Source organism: Physella acuta, unplaced genomic scaffold (genome assembly GCF_028476545.2).
Source record: "Physella acuta isolate Inbredline_101_S28 unplaced genomic scaffold, ASM2847654v3 ptg001280l, whole genome shotgun sequence".
In the NCBI taxonomy this organism is placed as follows: Eukaryota; Metazoa; Mollusca; class Gastropoda; family Physidae; genus Physella; species Physella acuta.
In genome coordinates this window covers 248847-266077 of record NW_026732795.1, presented here as the reverse complement: position 1 = coordinate 266077, position 17231 = coordinate 248847, and the positions used below count along the sequence as shown (strand labels likewise).

Sequence of the window (17231 nt, the reverse complement as noted above, 5' to 3'; positions counted from 1 at the left end):
TCACTAGATCTTACTATATGCTCCATGTGACGTCACATTTCGTTTTCCTATGAAAGTTTTTACTCTGCTTGTGTTTTCTCTATAGCGTTCTTGACAGATACATAGATAGATACACAGACAGCAAAACAGTATAGATTATATATTTAAAAAGTGTAATACACGAGAAAGTTTATGGGAAATCACTCCCGCTTTATTTTTATTGATAATTTAAAAAAAAAATATTATGCAAATAAATTTTGGTACACAAAAAAAATAACACTGAAATTTTATTTTACAAGTTTAAAAATTCATCATGTAGCCTATAAAATTAGTTTTAATTATAAATCAAAATGACAACACAACACCAGCTAATGCATATTACTGTAAATTATAATTTTCATTAGGATAATAAATTATTAATTGATAGGCTTATTATTTTTATTTCATATATTTTATTATATATTAGAGAGATAGACTAGGCAACAGTCTGTTTTAACAATATATTCAAACACAATAGATTACCCAAACGTAATGCTAAACTAAAGCTATGTCAAGAGATTATGAACACACTTAACTGCAGCATAATCAAAATGATCTTATAATGACTCATGTTTATGAGAGTTATGTAATTTTAAAATTTGAAATCAATGTAGGCATATTCCTTATAACAAACTTTAAAAAAGAAATAAAGAATACATAGGGCCTATCAATACTATCATTTATAAATAAGATAACCTTAAAAGATTGCCTCAGCATTGTATAAATAAATATTTAGGGGTGATTCATGATGTCCACTGGCCTAACTGGGAAAATATGCCTTTTGTATACATTTATTAAATGAAAATACTAATTTTTGTTAAAAAAAATCCAGCTCAGTGATTAATTAAATTTAAATCAATCATAGAATGTATATTTACAAAATTAGTACTTTAGTGATTAGTAAGCTCAAGAAATTGAAATGTTCTTTCTCTAAATTCTACATTTAATATTAAAAAACAGGCAAAGTATATATATATACAAATACCTGTTACTAAATGTGTGTGGTCTAAAATTGCTATTTTTGAGAACATTGTACAAATGGATGACCACTAAAATAAAACATCTTTGAGCAATGGTGTTAATAAATAAATAAGTAAGAACCTATATACTGCTGATAAAACAGCCATTTTTATCATATTTTATGTGTCAATATTTAATATTTCATTCAGTTCATTGCCTCAAGCTGTCTATGCAAATAAAATTCAGGAGGAATGAAATTAGTTTAAAATTAATTCCTGTAAATCAGCCCAGTTTTGACCAACTTTTAATTTCACTGGTAGACATACATCCAGTTTAAGGGCTGTCTCCATTTGGTGCTTAACAAGTTTTGATATTTCAAATAAATGATTTGCAGAAATTTCATAAATTAATTCATCATGTAATTGAAGAACCAGAAAGCCACCTTTACTGATATTGGAATCTACAAGAAAAGAATCAAATGATTTTTTTTTTAAATCTCATGAAAAAATGAGAAGAAATATAAAATGTAATATAATATTTTCTTTTTCTTCATTGTTCTTTTAACTAATGTTGGAAGGGAATTCCTCAACACAATTAAGTAATGTATCAACTTGTTATGTGCCTCATGGGCAGTTGACTCCAACTCCAGTTGGAACTCAGGACTTTCCAGTTTAGCAGTTAATGAGCTTTATCAACCAGGTTTTAATGTCATTTTTTTTTTGCACACAAAAAAACTTTAAAATAACTTACTTGGTTGGTTTAGGTAATGTCTCTTATCTGACAAAGGAAACAGCTGCATCAACTTATTATCAATGTTTACCATGGCCATTTTGACCAAATCAGCAGCAGAGCCTTGTATTGTTGTATTAATTGCTTGTCTCTCAGCCTACATTACATTAAAAATTAGTTAGATTTACAGTAGAACTACCTGAGCAGTAGTCCGTAAAGTTTATTTTCGAGTGTGAACATAGTACATACATTTTATTTCAACATAGTATTGTGGAAACATAAAAGAATGTCCTAAAAAGTGTCAAAAAGAGAAAAATTACTGAAATATACATACACAAGTTTTGTTGTTGCTGGTAATTTGTAATTAAAAAAATTAAATAATTAATTAATAAAAAAAAACTATTGTGCCAATGGTGCTATAAGACAGGGGTCTCCAAACTTTTCAGCCCGAGGGCCAGATTAACTATCAAATATACGTTCAGTCCAGAATTTCTTCCAGGCATCTCTTTGCCCCCCACCCCCCAACGGAATTCTATATATATATATATGTATATATATATATATATATATGCATGCAAATTTCAAGTGCCCCCCCCACCAGAGAAAAAAGTCTGAAAGAAATACTGTCGGGGACCGACAACACACTCAAGGTCCAAGTTTGTTCTCAAATTGTTCTTCACGTTGGCCTTCTTCATTCTTGATAAAGTTTTTATGTTGTTCCAAAATTTGAAAGGTAATTTCAAAAGTTTTAATATTAGGAAAGTCTTCCTTGGGCAAATACTTATAAAACCCACCCGCCCTTCTTTGAACTTGTCTTTAAGGAGGTCATTTGCTGGGCAACCGGCCACATTTACTTCAAAGGTATTTGCACCCAATGCTATATTTTCAATTTGTTTTGAATTTTTCCTCAGCCACCTCCAACAAACATTTTTTTTCCGTGGACAAAAAGATCTCTGAGGGCCGGATGCGGTCGGCGGGCCGTAGCTTGGAGACCCCTGCTATTAAGAGATCATCAGTTTGGGTGCCCTGTCAAAACGGCCCGGGACAAATCGGCCCCGTCAAAACGGCCCCGTTAATACGACCCCGTCAAATCGACTCCCGACAAACCGACCCCGTCAAAATAGCCCCGTCAAAAGGGCCCCGACTTATTGGCTCCCGTCAAATGGGCTCCCGTCATATTGACTTGCGACATATAGGCTCCCGACAAATGGGCTCCCGATATTTAGGCTCCCGACAAATGGACTCCCGACATATTAACCCCTGACAAATAGGCTCAGGACATATTGGCTCCCGACAAAGCGGCTCCCGACATATTGGCTCCCGACATAAGGGCTCAAGACAAATGGGCTCCCGGCAAATGGGCTCACGACATTTTGGCTACCGACAAATGGGCTCCCGACATATTGGCTCCCGGCAATTGGGCTCCCGACATATTGGCTTTTGACAAAATGACTCCCGACATATTGGCTCCAGAAAAATGAATGATATGACCACTATTGGCATAAAAGTAACCATTGTGTCCTACCTCCAATACCACCATAACCTCTTTATAATGCCCGAACGAAATTATTTTTTCATGAACCAACATTAATTCACAAATAAATCGAGCCCTTAACAGCTAAATTCAACCAATTCTAAAGTTTTGATAATGTTTAATTTACAACAGAAAAGATCTGTTGCTTAAAAGCGAGCACAGAAGTGTAAATGTATGATATACATGATGTTAACATGATAACAGCATTTTTTTTGATAACCTACAAGCACAGTGGCGTAGCGAGGTCGGGTGTCACCCGGTGCGGCACTTAATGGTGTCACCCCTCCAGAGGCGTTGCGACCCTTCCCGGGGACAAACTTTCAAGTTTTCGATTTGCACCCCCCCCCCCCAAACTTTCGATTTGCACCCCCACCCCCTCAACTTTTTCTCTAGATATTTTGCTATTTTTTGCCTTGGTGTCACCCCCCCCTAAATGGTGTCACCCGGTGCGGTCCGCACCCCCCGCCCCCAATACGTTGTATTACATAAGAGTGTTGGATAAGCTAACTCTAAAGAATATTGATGAAGGGGTCACACTGGCAGATGTCATATTCAATGAGACCGCTTTGCCGCGAGACTTAGTCTCTACAGAAACGGTATTGTCAGTGCAGTGGCGTAGCTAGGATTTTTGGGCCCCTATGCAAAAATTATCAGTGGGCCCCTTCGTCAGCCGTTAGGCCAGTGGCGTCGCTAGGTCGGGTCTCACCCGGTGCGGCACTTCGTATTGTCACCCCCTCCCAGGAAACAAAGCATATATATATATATATATATATATATATATATATATATATATATATATATATATATATATATATATATATATATATATGTGTGTGTGTGTGTGTGTGTGTGTGTGTGTGTGTCGGCCTACATAGGCCTAAAATTTATATATATGCCACATACTGGTACACGTACAAGCTTTAATCACTGCTGACTTAATAGTAACGATGTTTATCTACAGTCTGTATATAATACAGTTGGATGTAGCATTGTTTTCTTTATAGTTTACGTTTACGTCATGGTGTCACACCCCCCCCCCCCCCCTCTTGATATAATTTTCGATTTGTACTTAGAAGACTATTTAACTTTAACTAATGGATCTGGAAAATGGCATTTCCTATCTATACATTTTACAATGTTTTGCCTTTGGTGTCACCCCCCCCCCTAAATGGTGTCACCCGTTGCGGTCCGCACCCCCCGCCTCGCCTTCGCTACGCCTCTGCGTTAGGCTACAGAGGAGTTAAACGAAGAGATCAACTTCTACTTACGATGGATATTTTTTAATATATAAATATTCTGAAGGCAACATTTTGTATTTTATATGTTCTAATTTTGTATTTATACTATATTATTATGCTTGCCCACTACTGCTAAAAAGTTTATTTATAGGCTGATTCTCTCAATGTCTTGCACGACAAAGTGATATCGCCTGTAGTGTTATTATAACGATTAGGCTCTTTTTGACCCACAAACACTGAATCCCACTGCCGAAACGATGGGGGAGGGGGGGGGGCTTTTCGGAACTTTTAACCTTTTTCTTTTTTAAAATTATTTATATGTAACAAATATTAAAATTCCATTGTAAAAGTTTTAATTTTTTATGAGGGAAAAGGGCCCCTATGTGCCTTGGGCTCCCATGCCTTGCTTACGCTAGCTTTACGGTAGCTACGCCACTGTGTCAGTGGTCCTTTTGTCTGGAGCCAAATTGACAGGAGCCTTTTTGTCGGGAGCCAAAATGACGCTAGCCTATTTGTCGGGAGTCGTAATGACGGGGGCCGTTTTGTGGAGAAACTAAATGGCGGGAGCCTATTTGTCGGGAGTCGTAATGACGGGGGCCGTTTTGTGGAAAAAACTAAATGACGGGAGACTATATGTCGGGAGCCAAAATGACGGGAGCCTATTTGTCAGGAGCCTTATTGACTGGAGCCCTTTTGTCGGGAGCCTATATAACGGGAGCCTATTTGTCGGTAGCCTAAATGACGGGAGCCTATTTGTCGGGAGCCTATATGACGGGGTCCATATGTCGCTAGCCCTTTTGACGGGGCCGATTTGACGGGGTCGTTTTGACGGGGTCGTTTTGTCGGGGTCGTTTTGACGGGGCCGTTTCGTCATTGGCCGAATTGACGCCGCACGTCAGTTTGTGATCTCCAAACAAAGGGAGGGAAGAAGGTGTCAAAATATTTAACTTCTACAGATGAACTGTGTTTATTTTATGAGAATGTCCAAACATTTAACTAAACAACAAAATAGTTAAATGTTTAACAAACACAACTTTTAACCTGCATACAAGATGTACACATTCAAACAAAAGTGCAGTGTTTTAAAGAAAATCAAGTTCAGTACATTATTAAATCAAGTACGGCTTGTTGCATACAGAAAATAATACTTTTTATACTTCAATACAAAAAATAGACAGAAATAAAAACACTGGATGTTATGAATTTAAAATAAAATTATTATAAATCAAACGCACTTTTGATATTTCTACTTTGAAAATTTCTATTTTTTTTTCTCAATACATTTTAGATAATACTTTTTAGTATTTAATAACAGATATTTCCAAAAAAATACATCACTATGTAAATATTTTGAATTGCAAGCTACACATACACAATATATGTGTTAATTAATATATAATATATTGTAAGTAAGTTTTAGATAACAATAACATGACATTTAAAAAAAAATAATCCACATCTGATGGGGGTGGGGTGTGGATGTTATTAGTGGATGATCCTCTTACCAATAAAAAAAACTTTGTTAAGAAATGTTAAAAAGTTGAAATGGTAGATGAAGAACAGCTCAAAGGGATGGTAGAAGAAATGTGATTTACCTCAATTATACTTTTTAAAAACTGTACTATTAAACCAAATAGAATGTCACATTTTGTAAACTTTTTCAAAAGCATTTACACACCACCTTGTTATAACTTGGATGGAAATATGAGATAACTACTAATGTTAGGGGGTAAGTATAACTTGGCAAAAGTTATAAGGCTAAGTGACACAAAATTTAGTCCATCTTTTGTATATTATCATGGAACAGCAAGGTTGAATAGTACAGCATTCAACTGTTAAACCTAAAAGTCTCACGTCCCTGAACCCATCCAACTCTGATTGGTACCTGACTTATGCTATGGAAAGTAAAGGAGGCTGGGCATAGCCCTGACCACACCATCCCTTCATATGCAGAGGCCACGGAAATCTACTTCACCTGCCAAGTGGGCCACCAGGTTTGAAAGGTAACTTTTGACTTGTAGACTATCAATGCATCACACAACAGAGCAAGTACCTTTGTGGCAGAGGTTTTATGTCACAGACATAACTAGAAACTTTAGTAGAGAGTCAAATGTGCAGGTGCACAGTAAAAGCACTCAGGAAACAGCTAGTTATGCTTTTAACTATCCCCATATTGTAACAAAGAATTTAATGTAAGATCCTTTTAATAAACTAAGAGATATAACTGACTTGTGATGCGAGTTTGGGGATGGGGTCAATCTTCTATGTCAACGTGTATTTATAGACAATGATGATCAGATATGAATCACTGAACAGTCAGATATGAATCACTGAACAGGACTGCATTGGTTCATTGCTTAGTTATTGCATGGCTAAATACACACGGAGAGGATGACCACTTTCACATCTTAAATGTAGATAACTATATTCACCACAACAAATACATCTACACCCTAGCACAACATGATGAAGACTAATCTAAACTATTCCCCCCAGCAACCAGATCCTCCTACTCTCTCACATCCTTACATACTTCGTCACACACAATCTTTTAGTAATATAAATCATTCCCCAACACACATACTCTCATACCCCTGCAGTACACTGAAATACTGTTTATAACAATGACCACAGTAAAAACTTGGAAAATATCATTTCTTGGGGGAAATTGCCTCTTTTTTACAACAAATTGAAGGTAATTTTAAGTTTTCCTGGTGAAAATTATAATTTTAAAGGAAATATTGCTGAAATTATAATTTGAAAAAGGTTGCTTTTTATTCAAATTCACTTATGAAAGTTTAGATAGACAATTATTCTGAAGAGATAGAAAAATAGAATTTTCTTAGACTTAGTTTAAAAAAAAAAAGAAAGAGAGAATGGTTAGATAGCATGAGCTGTGAGATTGACAAAATGTTTTTTTGTAAAAAGGGTAAAAGATTCATTCAAATTTGTGCCTCCCTTCTCCCTTTTGTGACTACACTTCTTTTCAATTTGCAGATAAATAATTTTTTAAAAATTGTTATAATTGCTAGCTTTGATAACCATTAGAAAACAAGCTTCAATTATAAACTATTAATGTGTCTGAATTTTTATATACAATTAAATAAAGGGCAAAGTGGACACTTCCTTACCTGTGCTCTGGCTTGAGGATTTGTGCTCTTAATAGCTTGCAAGTAACGCCTCCTATTAAATATTGTTTTCACATATCCATTCTTGAGACAAAGATCAACAGCATTCCTTAAATATTTCCGTACACCTAAGAAATATATAATTCTCACATAAAAATTTTTTTTTACTGAAAAGGACTTTTATTATATTCATAAACCACAAAGAAATAAATTTAAAAATTGCTTTAAGAAGTAAAAAAAATATTTAGTTTTTATAGGTCTGCATAATAAAAGCCTGGGTACTAATGATGAAAGTTGAACATAAACAGGGTTCCCACAATTTTTTACCAGAAAATTCCCTGCTATTCTGAGAAATTCCCTGATATTCCAATTATAAATTCCCTGCTATTTTTCATATAAATTTCAACACGCATAACCATTGCCAAATTAAATTTAATTACACCACAAAAAAGCAGACATTTTATTAGGGGTGCCACTTATTTTTTAATCCTAAAATTCAATCCCAAAACTTAAATTTTTAAACCCCGAAACTTGATGTTACGTCAGAATATAAAAAAAATAAAATTTGACAGAACTTACTTACTTTTTGAAACATTTGATTCATATTATGTCATATTATACATTCCTTTAGTGATTTTAACCTTATAACAATCATTAAACAAAAATTAACATTTAAAGGATTGTGCATACAACATAAAATGTTTAATTAAAATTGTAGACTTATCTTGATTGCCATAATGTAATATTACATTCTAGAACTTCCCCCAATACAAAACAACTGTTTATCTTCATACAAACAATTAATACTGTGAGTTAAGGTGATAGTAGTCACACTTTGAAACCTAATCTAAAATGTAGAAATGTACACTGCAGCTTGTAATATATCTAAGTAGATCATAAGTAACACTTCCTATATAGAGTTCAATAGAGTGCGTAGTCAGCCAAAAGTGTGTAGTTATTCACGCAACCAACTATAAACAGCAAATATTTTGCTTAAAGACAAGAAGTTTTTTTTTAAATTGAACTTATTTAAACTATAATGATCATTTGCACTGTTTTCAATTCAATAGTTATGTCGTTTCTTAGAGGTACCTGAATTTTTTAAACTTAAACAAGCATAATTGTAATTTAAACATTTTAGTTTGATAGATAACTGAAATTAGATAGATTGAAATAAATTGTAATTTGAAGGAAAAAATAACTTGGAAAAACAAACATCTGAGCCAAGCAGACCTATAATCTTGGCGATAGCGAACACATTGATGTGTATACTTTTCAAATAGCCTTAGACTGATTTTAAACATTGACGGTATAGCGTCCCCCCTACCCCAACTAAACACAGTGGAGAGGTCATTGTGAAGGACCATGCGGCATCAAAACGGCCAATGACAAACGGCCCTGACAAAACGACCCAAACATAAGAGCCCCATCAAATCAACCATGTCAAAAGGGCCAGCAACAAATGGACACCATCATATAAGCTCCCGACGAATAGGCTCCTGTTATTTAGGCTTCCGACGTATAGCCTCCAGTCATTTTGGTTCTTGACAAAACAGATCCCGTCATTATGACTCCCGACAAATAGTCTCCTCATTTTGGTCACCGACAAGATAGCCCTCGTCATTAAGACTCCCAACAAATAGGCTTCTTGACAAAAGGGCCCCTGTCAATACAATTTCCGTAGACCCTAAATATCCAGTGAAACAGCCTAATGAATATGACACCTGCCAGTGAAAACCCTTCATCAATACTCTTAGAGTTAGCTTAGTCAACACTCTGCTGGGCGTTATTTTGGCGCCCTGGGTTTTCCCGTGAGCGCTATGGTGCTTACATTCGTTCTAAACATTGCTATAGACAATGGATAAGATGGGCGTTATTGTTTCTCACTAAATTCAATCAGGTGCGTTCGCCGGCGCTTGGGCAGACTGTAATTCGGCGCCCCAGGCTATCCTGTGACGCTATTGCGACTACGTTAGTTTTAAGGAGCATCCTACAATATTGACCAAGCGGCACACAACATTCAATGATCAAACCAAGCCAAGAGCCGTACACTGTGCTCCTGTGGTAGTGCAATCGGGGGCTAATGAGAGCACCCTTCTATGTCCCCGGCACGTAGGCTGTGAGTGATTAACTGTGATATTACGGTTAGTGATTAACACTCAAGGCTTTCATACAGCGGTAGTGTATATAAACCCTGGTCCCGATAAATATGATCCAAGTACAGGCATTGTTTACATTTAAATAACTCAGTTTTAGAAAAAAAGGTCACGCGTCTAAGAATATATGACTGGTAAAGCAAATGAAACCCTCCTGATATATATTTCGTCAGACTTTATTTGTCTATTATGCATTTCTACACCTTTCATCTGATCACCATGAAACTTTGGAAAGTCGAGAATACACCTGGGGAGATTTGTGCGAAAAAACCCACTTTGCACGGGCAGCATCCCGGCTGGGTGCAATTAGGCGCCCAGTGCTCTCCTGTGAGCGTGATAGCACCTACATTTGTTTATAAAATGCAATAAACTATGGATACAATGGGGCATTTTAGTCGTTCACTAAACTGGATCAGGAGGGTCCGCCGACACCCTTTGTAGGGTGCGGTTTTCCCTGAGCTGTCCTCGGACTTTCTTCTTGGGTACGCTAGTTATGCTATAAAACAAAAACCTATCAACGAACTCCTTATGAAAGGGAACATATTCTCATAAGTGAGTCCCAGGCTTTTATTTTACATAAAAACTAAATATTTGTTTTACTTTATTTTTTATGCATTCTTTCATTTGTAATTTGTTTTGTGATTTGTGTAACAATAGCCTTTTTCCTTAATATTTTTTTGTTAAATGTGACAATTGTTTCTCTTTTTAGTAATTTGTTCAAAATGAAGTTGGCACTACATAGTCTACAACTAAAATAGGGTATGACTAAAAATATTTGAGCTGAAATCTATCCAGTAGCTTGTAATTAGTAAAATTCAGTTATTTGTCCCTATTTAGTTCATTGTCAAGATAGTGCATGAAATCAGCCAAAGATGAAAACAGTCCACCTTTGACAGCCCTATGATCAAGCTATGACTAGCATTTTATTATCTTGTTATCTCCCCTTTTATTATTGCATATAGTAATTGAATATAGTAAATTAAATTGTATAGCTAATTAGATTAAAAATTAGATTTTCTTGCATTATCATTCAAAATCGACCACTGTGCCAAATTTCAGCTCAATTGGACAAAGATTTAAATTAATATTCCAAGATTTGTGGAGCCACAAACATACTTAGGGAGTTAAATAAAAGCCTTTAAAAGCAGTCTTCAGTTTCTTATGGCCAAGTCAGCAGTGTTTCTTCCAGACTTTTTTCTCCGGGGGGGCACTTGAAATCTTCGGGGGGGCGGTAAACTTTCTTCGGGGGGGCGGACACTGTTAAAAGTATATATTTTCTATATAAATTATATAAATTTCATTTCGTTCGGGGGGGCGGTAAAAATTTTTCGGGGGGGCTTCGCCCCCCCGAAGAGATGCCTGGAAGAAACTCTGCAAGTCAGGTTCAAATGTTGACCAAAGTCCCTAGTGTCTTATTACTTTTGGATTCAGCTTATTAGGAGTTCACAAGGAAGTGATTAATAGAAAAAACAGCTTAAGCATGTAGTTGAGTTTCCATCAAAAGCCACCAAGAAGCAAAGGAAAACATTCATCCAACAAGTGAGAATAAAGAAAATATAAAATACAATAAACCGGGAGTGATCTCCCCTAAACTTTCTCGTATATTCTAATATAAAACTACAAGGGATGGCAACTCAGGACATTGACAATATTTGTAATCCATTTTAAATTACTTAAACTTTTTATAATAGAATGGAATCTCGTAAAAAAAAAGAATTGCACACTAAGTGAACGCTTAATAAAATGTGCATAATAGTGCGGGATATTATTAGTACTTTATAAATTTACTTGCGTTTTTTGAGAAATCGGAAATAGAGTAAATTAGTACTTCTGGTCAATGGAAATTACTGAAAATTTGAGAGAAGGTAGAGAATTAGATCTTTTACTTACATGTGAAATTTCATTTATCTATCTGAAATAGTACTCAATTATAGGCCTTTGAAAAATTCAAAGTAGAAAAAGTACCACTTCCGGTTATCGGAAATCACTCTAAAGTTGATACGGATCTACGATTTTGATTTTTGATACGGACAAGATTGCAAAATTATGTTTTTCCGTATCAGTGAGGTGTAAAACGTCGAGATTTATAAAAATCTCGATTTTTTTTTTTTTTGCACGATTACAATACTTTCTCTATACTTCGTATGTACGAGAAAGTAAAAATTACACAATAACATAAATGTTATCAGGCTAAAAAAATGTTGTTACTGTGTTCTTCATCCATCCTCCAACCCACCCCTTCAGTAATTATGTCTAACCTGGATATCTTGACTTGAATGTGTCCATGAACACACCTGCATCTTTTTCATTAACTTGCAACTGTTCAGCTAATGCTTTTGTTCCTATGCCATATAACATACCATAGCAAACCTTACCAAAAGAAAAAGTACAATGTTCCTTTTTTTAAAATAATTGAGACAGTTGCTAAAGAACATATATGATATAAATATTTTTTACATGCACTCATAAAACTGGAATCACAAAAATAATTTTGTTCCTTATCTTATTTTTAGTTTTGAAAAATGAATATTACTATTATTAATCATTATCTTTAAAAGCTTAGAAAGTTAAAAATAATGTTATTTATATCTGTAATACCATTATAGTAATATGCAGATGTTTGCCTTAAAACTAAGTCCAGATATCAAAGTAAGTTTAAAGCTAAGAAGGATAGTCCACAAAAATTAGATACTACTAACCCGCAACCAATAACATATAGAAAGCAGGACATTTCCCTCACCCTGAGAATTACCTTCCGATATTTCTCCAGACATTACATACCCTGGGTAATTACTCTCTTATCAAATACCCACTGCCCAAAAATTGGAGTAAGACATTTTTTCATTTTAATTACAAATTGACAACAAACCTAATAGCCTACTAATATTAAACATAATCCAAAATGTTAAGTGATATTAGGGCTAATATGCGATTTGATGCTATGGGCTTTCCTGTTAGCACTATGGCACATGTTTGTTTTGTACAGTGCAATAGACTATGCATAATATTGGGTATTATAGTGTTCACAGGGGTCGGCGTGGTCGAGTCGGTAAAGCTCATAGTTGCTAAACCGAAAAGTCTCGAGTTCAAACCCTCGGGCAGGTGAGGCTCGTTAGCTGGGGACAGCCACTCTTCTAGGAGAGACAACTCTAAAAATTAAACAACTGCTGCCTTGTAGATTGTTCTTGGTTGGACAAAGGCTATGGAAGCAAATCCAAAAAGAAAAGCAGACTGAAATCGGAGTCAATGGCCTCAATGGCGCATAACCAGTTGACACGTAACGCTTAATTGTGTTGGAGGCGTGGTCGAGTCGGCAAAAAGCTCATGGTTGATAAATTCGAACAAAGTCTCGAGTTCAAACCCACTGGCAGATAAATCTCGATCCCCTTCAACACTAATAATTAAGAACGAAGAAGAAGAAGAAGATAGTGTTCACTAAATTGAATCAGGTGCGTCCACTGCGCCCCAGCAGTGTGCAATTTGGCGCCCCAGGATATCCTGTGAGCGCTATGGCACATATATTACTTTTACGTGGCGTATAATATTTGATTATTAAATCAAGCCTAGGCTGTACACTGCACCCCTGGGGATGTGTAACCAGGGGCTTCTGAGAGTGATCTGCTACATCCCTGACACCTGAGCTGTCGCCTAAGTGTGTTCTACCTCACTAGGCATCATTTACATTCAAATAACTAAGATTTAGAAAACAAGGACATACATCTAAGAACATAGGATTGTTAACATATAGATGAAACCATCTTAAAATATTGCATCAGACTATCTTCTGAGACTGTGGCATTGCGGGGGGACTGGAATGCTAGTTGAACTAAAAAAATTAGTCAATTTGTATTTATTTTCTATTAGAAAACAGATAAGTATAAATTTTAAAGGAATTTTCTTTTATCTAAACATTTTGTCGCATCAGCAAATAGTTGATCTAATGCAAACACTTTTAACTAAATTATTGAGATTAATCTAATTTCTCCGTTATATAGTGAGTGAACAGAAAATTTTGTCAAGAACAATTTCCCTGCAGCTTACTTGCAAGTACCCGATATAATAGGTGTAAACAAACAAACAAGCAAACATCACCTACTTTGCCTTTATGTATATATATATATATATATATATATATATATATATATATATATATATATATATATATATATATATATATATATATATATATATATATATATATATATATGTTTTTTCAGTCATGTACATATATATCAATTATATCTACAAAGGTGTACAAAATTGTAAGTGATTTTTGAGGTTTGATTAAGGAAAGTAGTCTCAATATTTAATTATATGTGATTATACTGACTTGTTTTGCATGTTGTCTGTGTTCTGATGATACATCTTCTAATTCTAATCCCTTCATCTGAGCAGCAATCATTTTAAAAACATCAGCTCCAACATCATTCAAAATGGATATTAATTGAATATCACCAGAGAGATGTGCTAAAATTCTCAGCTCCAACTGGCAATAGTCAGCTGCCAGAAGTACCCCACCTAAAGTTTAAATCTGACTGTATTGACAAGCTTTCAAAGTGACCATTGTGTAAGCAAGTTCTTATAAGTCATGAAAAACTTATTGTAATTGCTGGGCATAAAAAAGTGTTTACAATTACAACTGTCTAACAAAATGTATGTGGTAATTTTTAAAGTTTCATCTTTCAATCAAGGACTACTTAAGCAATTTAATAAAAGTCATCAAAAGTGTGGAGACTTAAAAGTTATATTTATACCAAATTTACCTTTAAAAGGAATAAACAGTTTGCGAAGACTAATTGGAGCGGCCAGATAAGGGTCAGGTTCAATATTATGCTGTTGATTGTTTGATCTACTTTTCTCTAAATGGCTGGAATTTTCTGGATTTACTTGAATATCTGTGAAATTTGCAAGAAAATATATACTATGCAATGCTAAGTGCACAAATTTGGAGGTAAGCACTAATAGCACTTTCGTTTAAAAAATTATAATGTAATTGATTTTTGCTAATAATGTTGCTTTTACATAAAGGTATATTTACTAATATAAAGAATTTAATTAAAACTTTGCTATACTAACCCAGAAATTGGAATGAAAAATCTTTAGGAATGTTCTGCAAATTTGGTTCCATCATGCTGATTCGACCAGTAGCAGTAAAGAATTGACACTCACCAAAAACACGAGACATAGCAAACTTTGAACAATGTCTATCAAAAAAATATTTCATAAACAATTAACTTAAAAAAAAAATTAAAGCTAATAAAATAGTGGAGCAGGATATTTCCAAAAAACCCTGTCAATTACAAATTAACTGTAAGGTAGGATTCAGATTAGGGTTAGGTCTACAGTTAAGCTAGTCCTTAGGATTAGGGAATTTTTTTGGATGTAATATGCTTAGTCTAAACTTTAGCAGTTCCTTTATTTGGCTTTCTGTATAATTAAATATGATTTATTTTAGTACTCATTCTGCACATTCCAGTAACTCTTTATAATGCAGAGTTACTCACTTTGCTAATTACATGTATAAAAGGTATTCTTGAGAGAAGGTGGTAATTACCATGAGAGGGTAACTGATTTGGAGTGAGGGGTTAATCTCTGGGGTGTTTTGAACACATGGGAAGGGGTAATATTCTATACATTTAAAAAAAACTATACCTTGTGGAACTTTGCAGGGCAAACAGAGACTTGGTAAGAGCAGAACTAATGCGTCTCCACTCTAATATAATAGCAGGCAAACGATGATATTTAGTCAGCTTTTCTAGTATTTCTTTACTTGTACTGCCTAATGTAGTTCTCCTTCTATTACAACTTCGAGAAGGTAGCCGAGGTACTAAACTTGGGTCTCCATTAAGTGGAAGTTTCAATTCTATGTACAAAATCTAAAAATAACAAAGTTACTTCCTATAAAAAAAGCAAAAACTATAAAGCTTAAATCTGTATTCAAAATTTCCTTTTTGAAAAATACCTCTTTTAGTCTATTCTAGATTTTAAGAATATATTAAAAATACTTGTATACAAACCATCGCATACTACATTGCTAGTTATAGGGAAATACGCAACAGAACTTGCAAAGTTAGGATTTTTTTGGGTGATATTTTAATATTTTAAAATGTAAAACATTTCTGTAATGGCAAAATACAACAAGAATAAGTTAATTTTTCTAAATAATTTTTCCGCCATGGTGAATTTTTTTAAATGTACCAACTTGGGATCAGAACAAAACTAAACCCAAACACAACGCAAATACAAACACTAAAGGAAACACAAACACAACACTAAAGGAAACACAAACACAACACAAATGAAAACACAAAAACAATGCAAACAAAAACACAGTGCAAACAAAAATGCAAGCAAAACACAAACGAAAACAAACAAAAAAAAAGCACACAAAACCAATGCAAATGCAAAAACAAATGCAAAAAAAACACAAATGAAAACGCAAAGTGCTCTCAGTCTAGCCTGGGGCACAAAATCGCACCCTGCTGGGGCGCCCGCCAAACCGCCTGGTTCAACTTAGTAAACGACTATAACAACCTAACTAATCCATAAAATAAACAAAAGGCAGCTTTCAAGAGCGCCCAACTACACCCTTGACACCAGTATGGTCACCCAGGTATGTTTACCTGACTGTAACAGAGGGTGATTAATGTACACTTATGGCTTTCATAAAGCACATCCTGGAGCGTGTGGGCGGTAGGGTAGGCAAACTGCTGCCCAAAGAACTATGATCCAAGAAATATAGTGGCTGTTTTGTTTGCATTCAAATAACTAAGATTTAGATAACAAGGTCACATTTCTAAAAATATGCGATTGGTAATGCATTGATGAAATCCTCTTGAAATAATGTGTCTGCCTTTCCTCTGAGACCGCAGCAAATGCACAGGACCTTTATACTAGTTATTATATATCTATTAAAGAAAATAATTTATTTTTTTACTTCAAATTGTTCGCGTTAAACAATAGTAAAACTAATGACTAAAACGTTATATAGTCACTCAATTGAATTAAAGAATATTAACCACCCCCCCCCCCCCCCCGTTAGTTTGTCATGAAGCACCTGACTCAGCAGAATTAAAACAATTAACAATATAATTATTGTAACTCAAAATTTTAAAAAGCATTTCGGTTTTGAAAAATTTACAATAAATTCAAAATGGCAGATTTTTACCATTTTCATGACTATTAAAATGATTAAAAGGCATTTGATCTTAAATTTAAAAAATAGAACATAAATTGTGCATGTCCCCTTTAGTGTGACTTACGGATGGGTCAGATACAATGAAATTTAAATAGTTGGCATATACAAAACAGATATTACTCTGGCTACATCATCTGATGAAGTAAGAGAAAAAACATGTCCTGCATGTTGGTAAGCTTGCTGCTCTAGCACACCAAGTTTTTTCATCATTGTCAACTTCTGTGTTTCTAGTTCTGAATTGTTAATTCCTGCAAATGTAAAAAAAAACAA

At 34.7% G+C, this 17231-nt stretch overlaps 1 protein-coding gene across 1 annotated transcript in view; it reads right to left on the bottom strand.

Moving 5' to 3' along the window:
• Window positions 1–242: 242 nt before the first annotated feature.
• LOC131957937 (DNA polymerase theta) overlaps window positions 243–17231 on the bottom strand; it is a 58712-nt gene continuing 41723 nt past the window's right edge. The window contains exons 22-30 of the mRNA XM_059322798.1: window positions 17082–17209; window positions 15416–15639; window positions 14840–14967; window positions 14527–14658; window positions 14094–14281; window positions 12022–12133; window positions 7611–7735; window positions 1729–1864; window positions 243–1438 (exon numbers count right to left, since the gene is read on the bottom strand). Coding sequence (XP_059178781.1) covers window positions 1236–1438; window positions 1729–1864; window positions 7611–7735; window positions 12022–12133; window positions 14094–14281; window positions 14527–14658; window positions 14840–14967; window positions 15416–15639; window positions 17082–17209 — 1376 coding nt within the window. The 3' untranslated portion in view covers window positions 243–1235. The remainder of the gene's footprint in view (window positions 1439–1728; window positions 1865–7610; window positions 7736–12021; window positions 12134–14093; window positions 14282–14526; window positions 14659–14839; window positions 14968–15415; window positions 15640–17081; window positions 17210–17231) is intronic.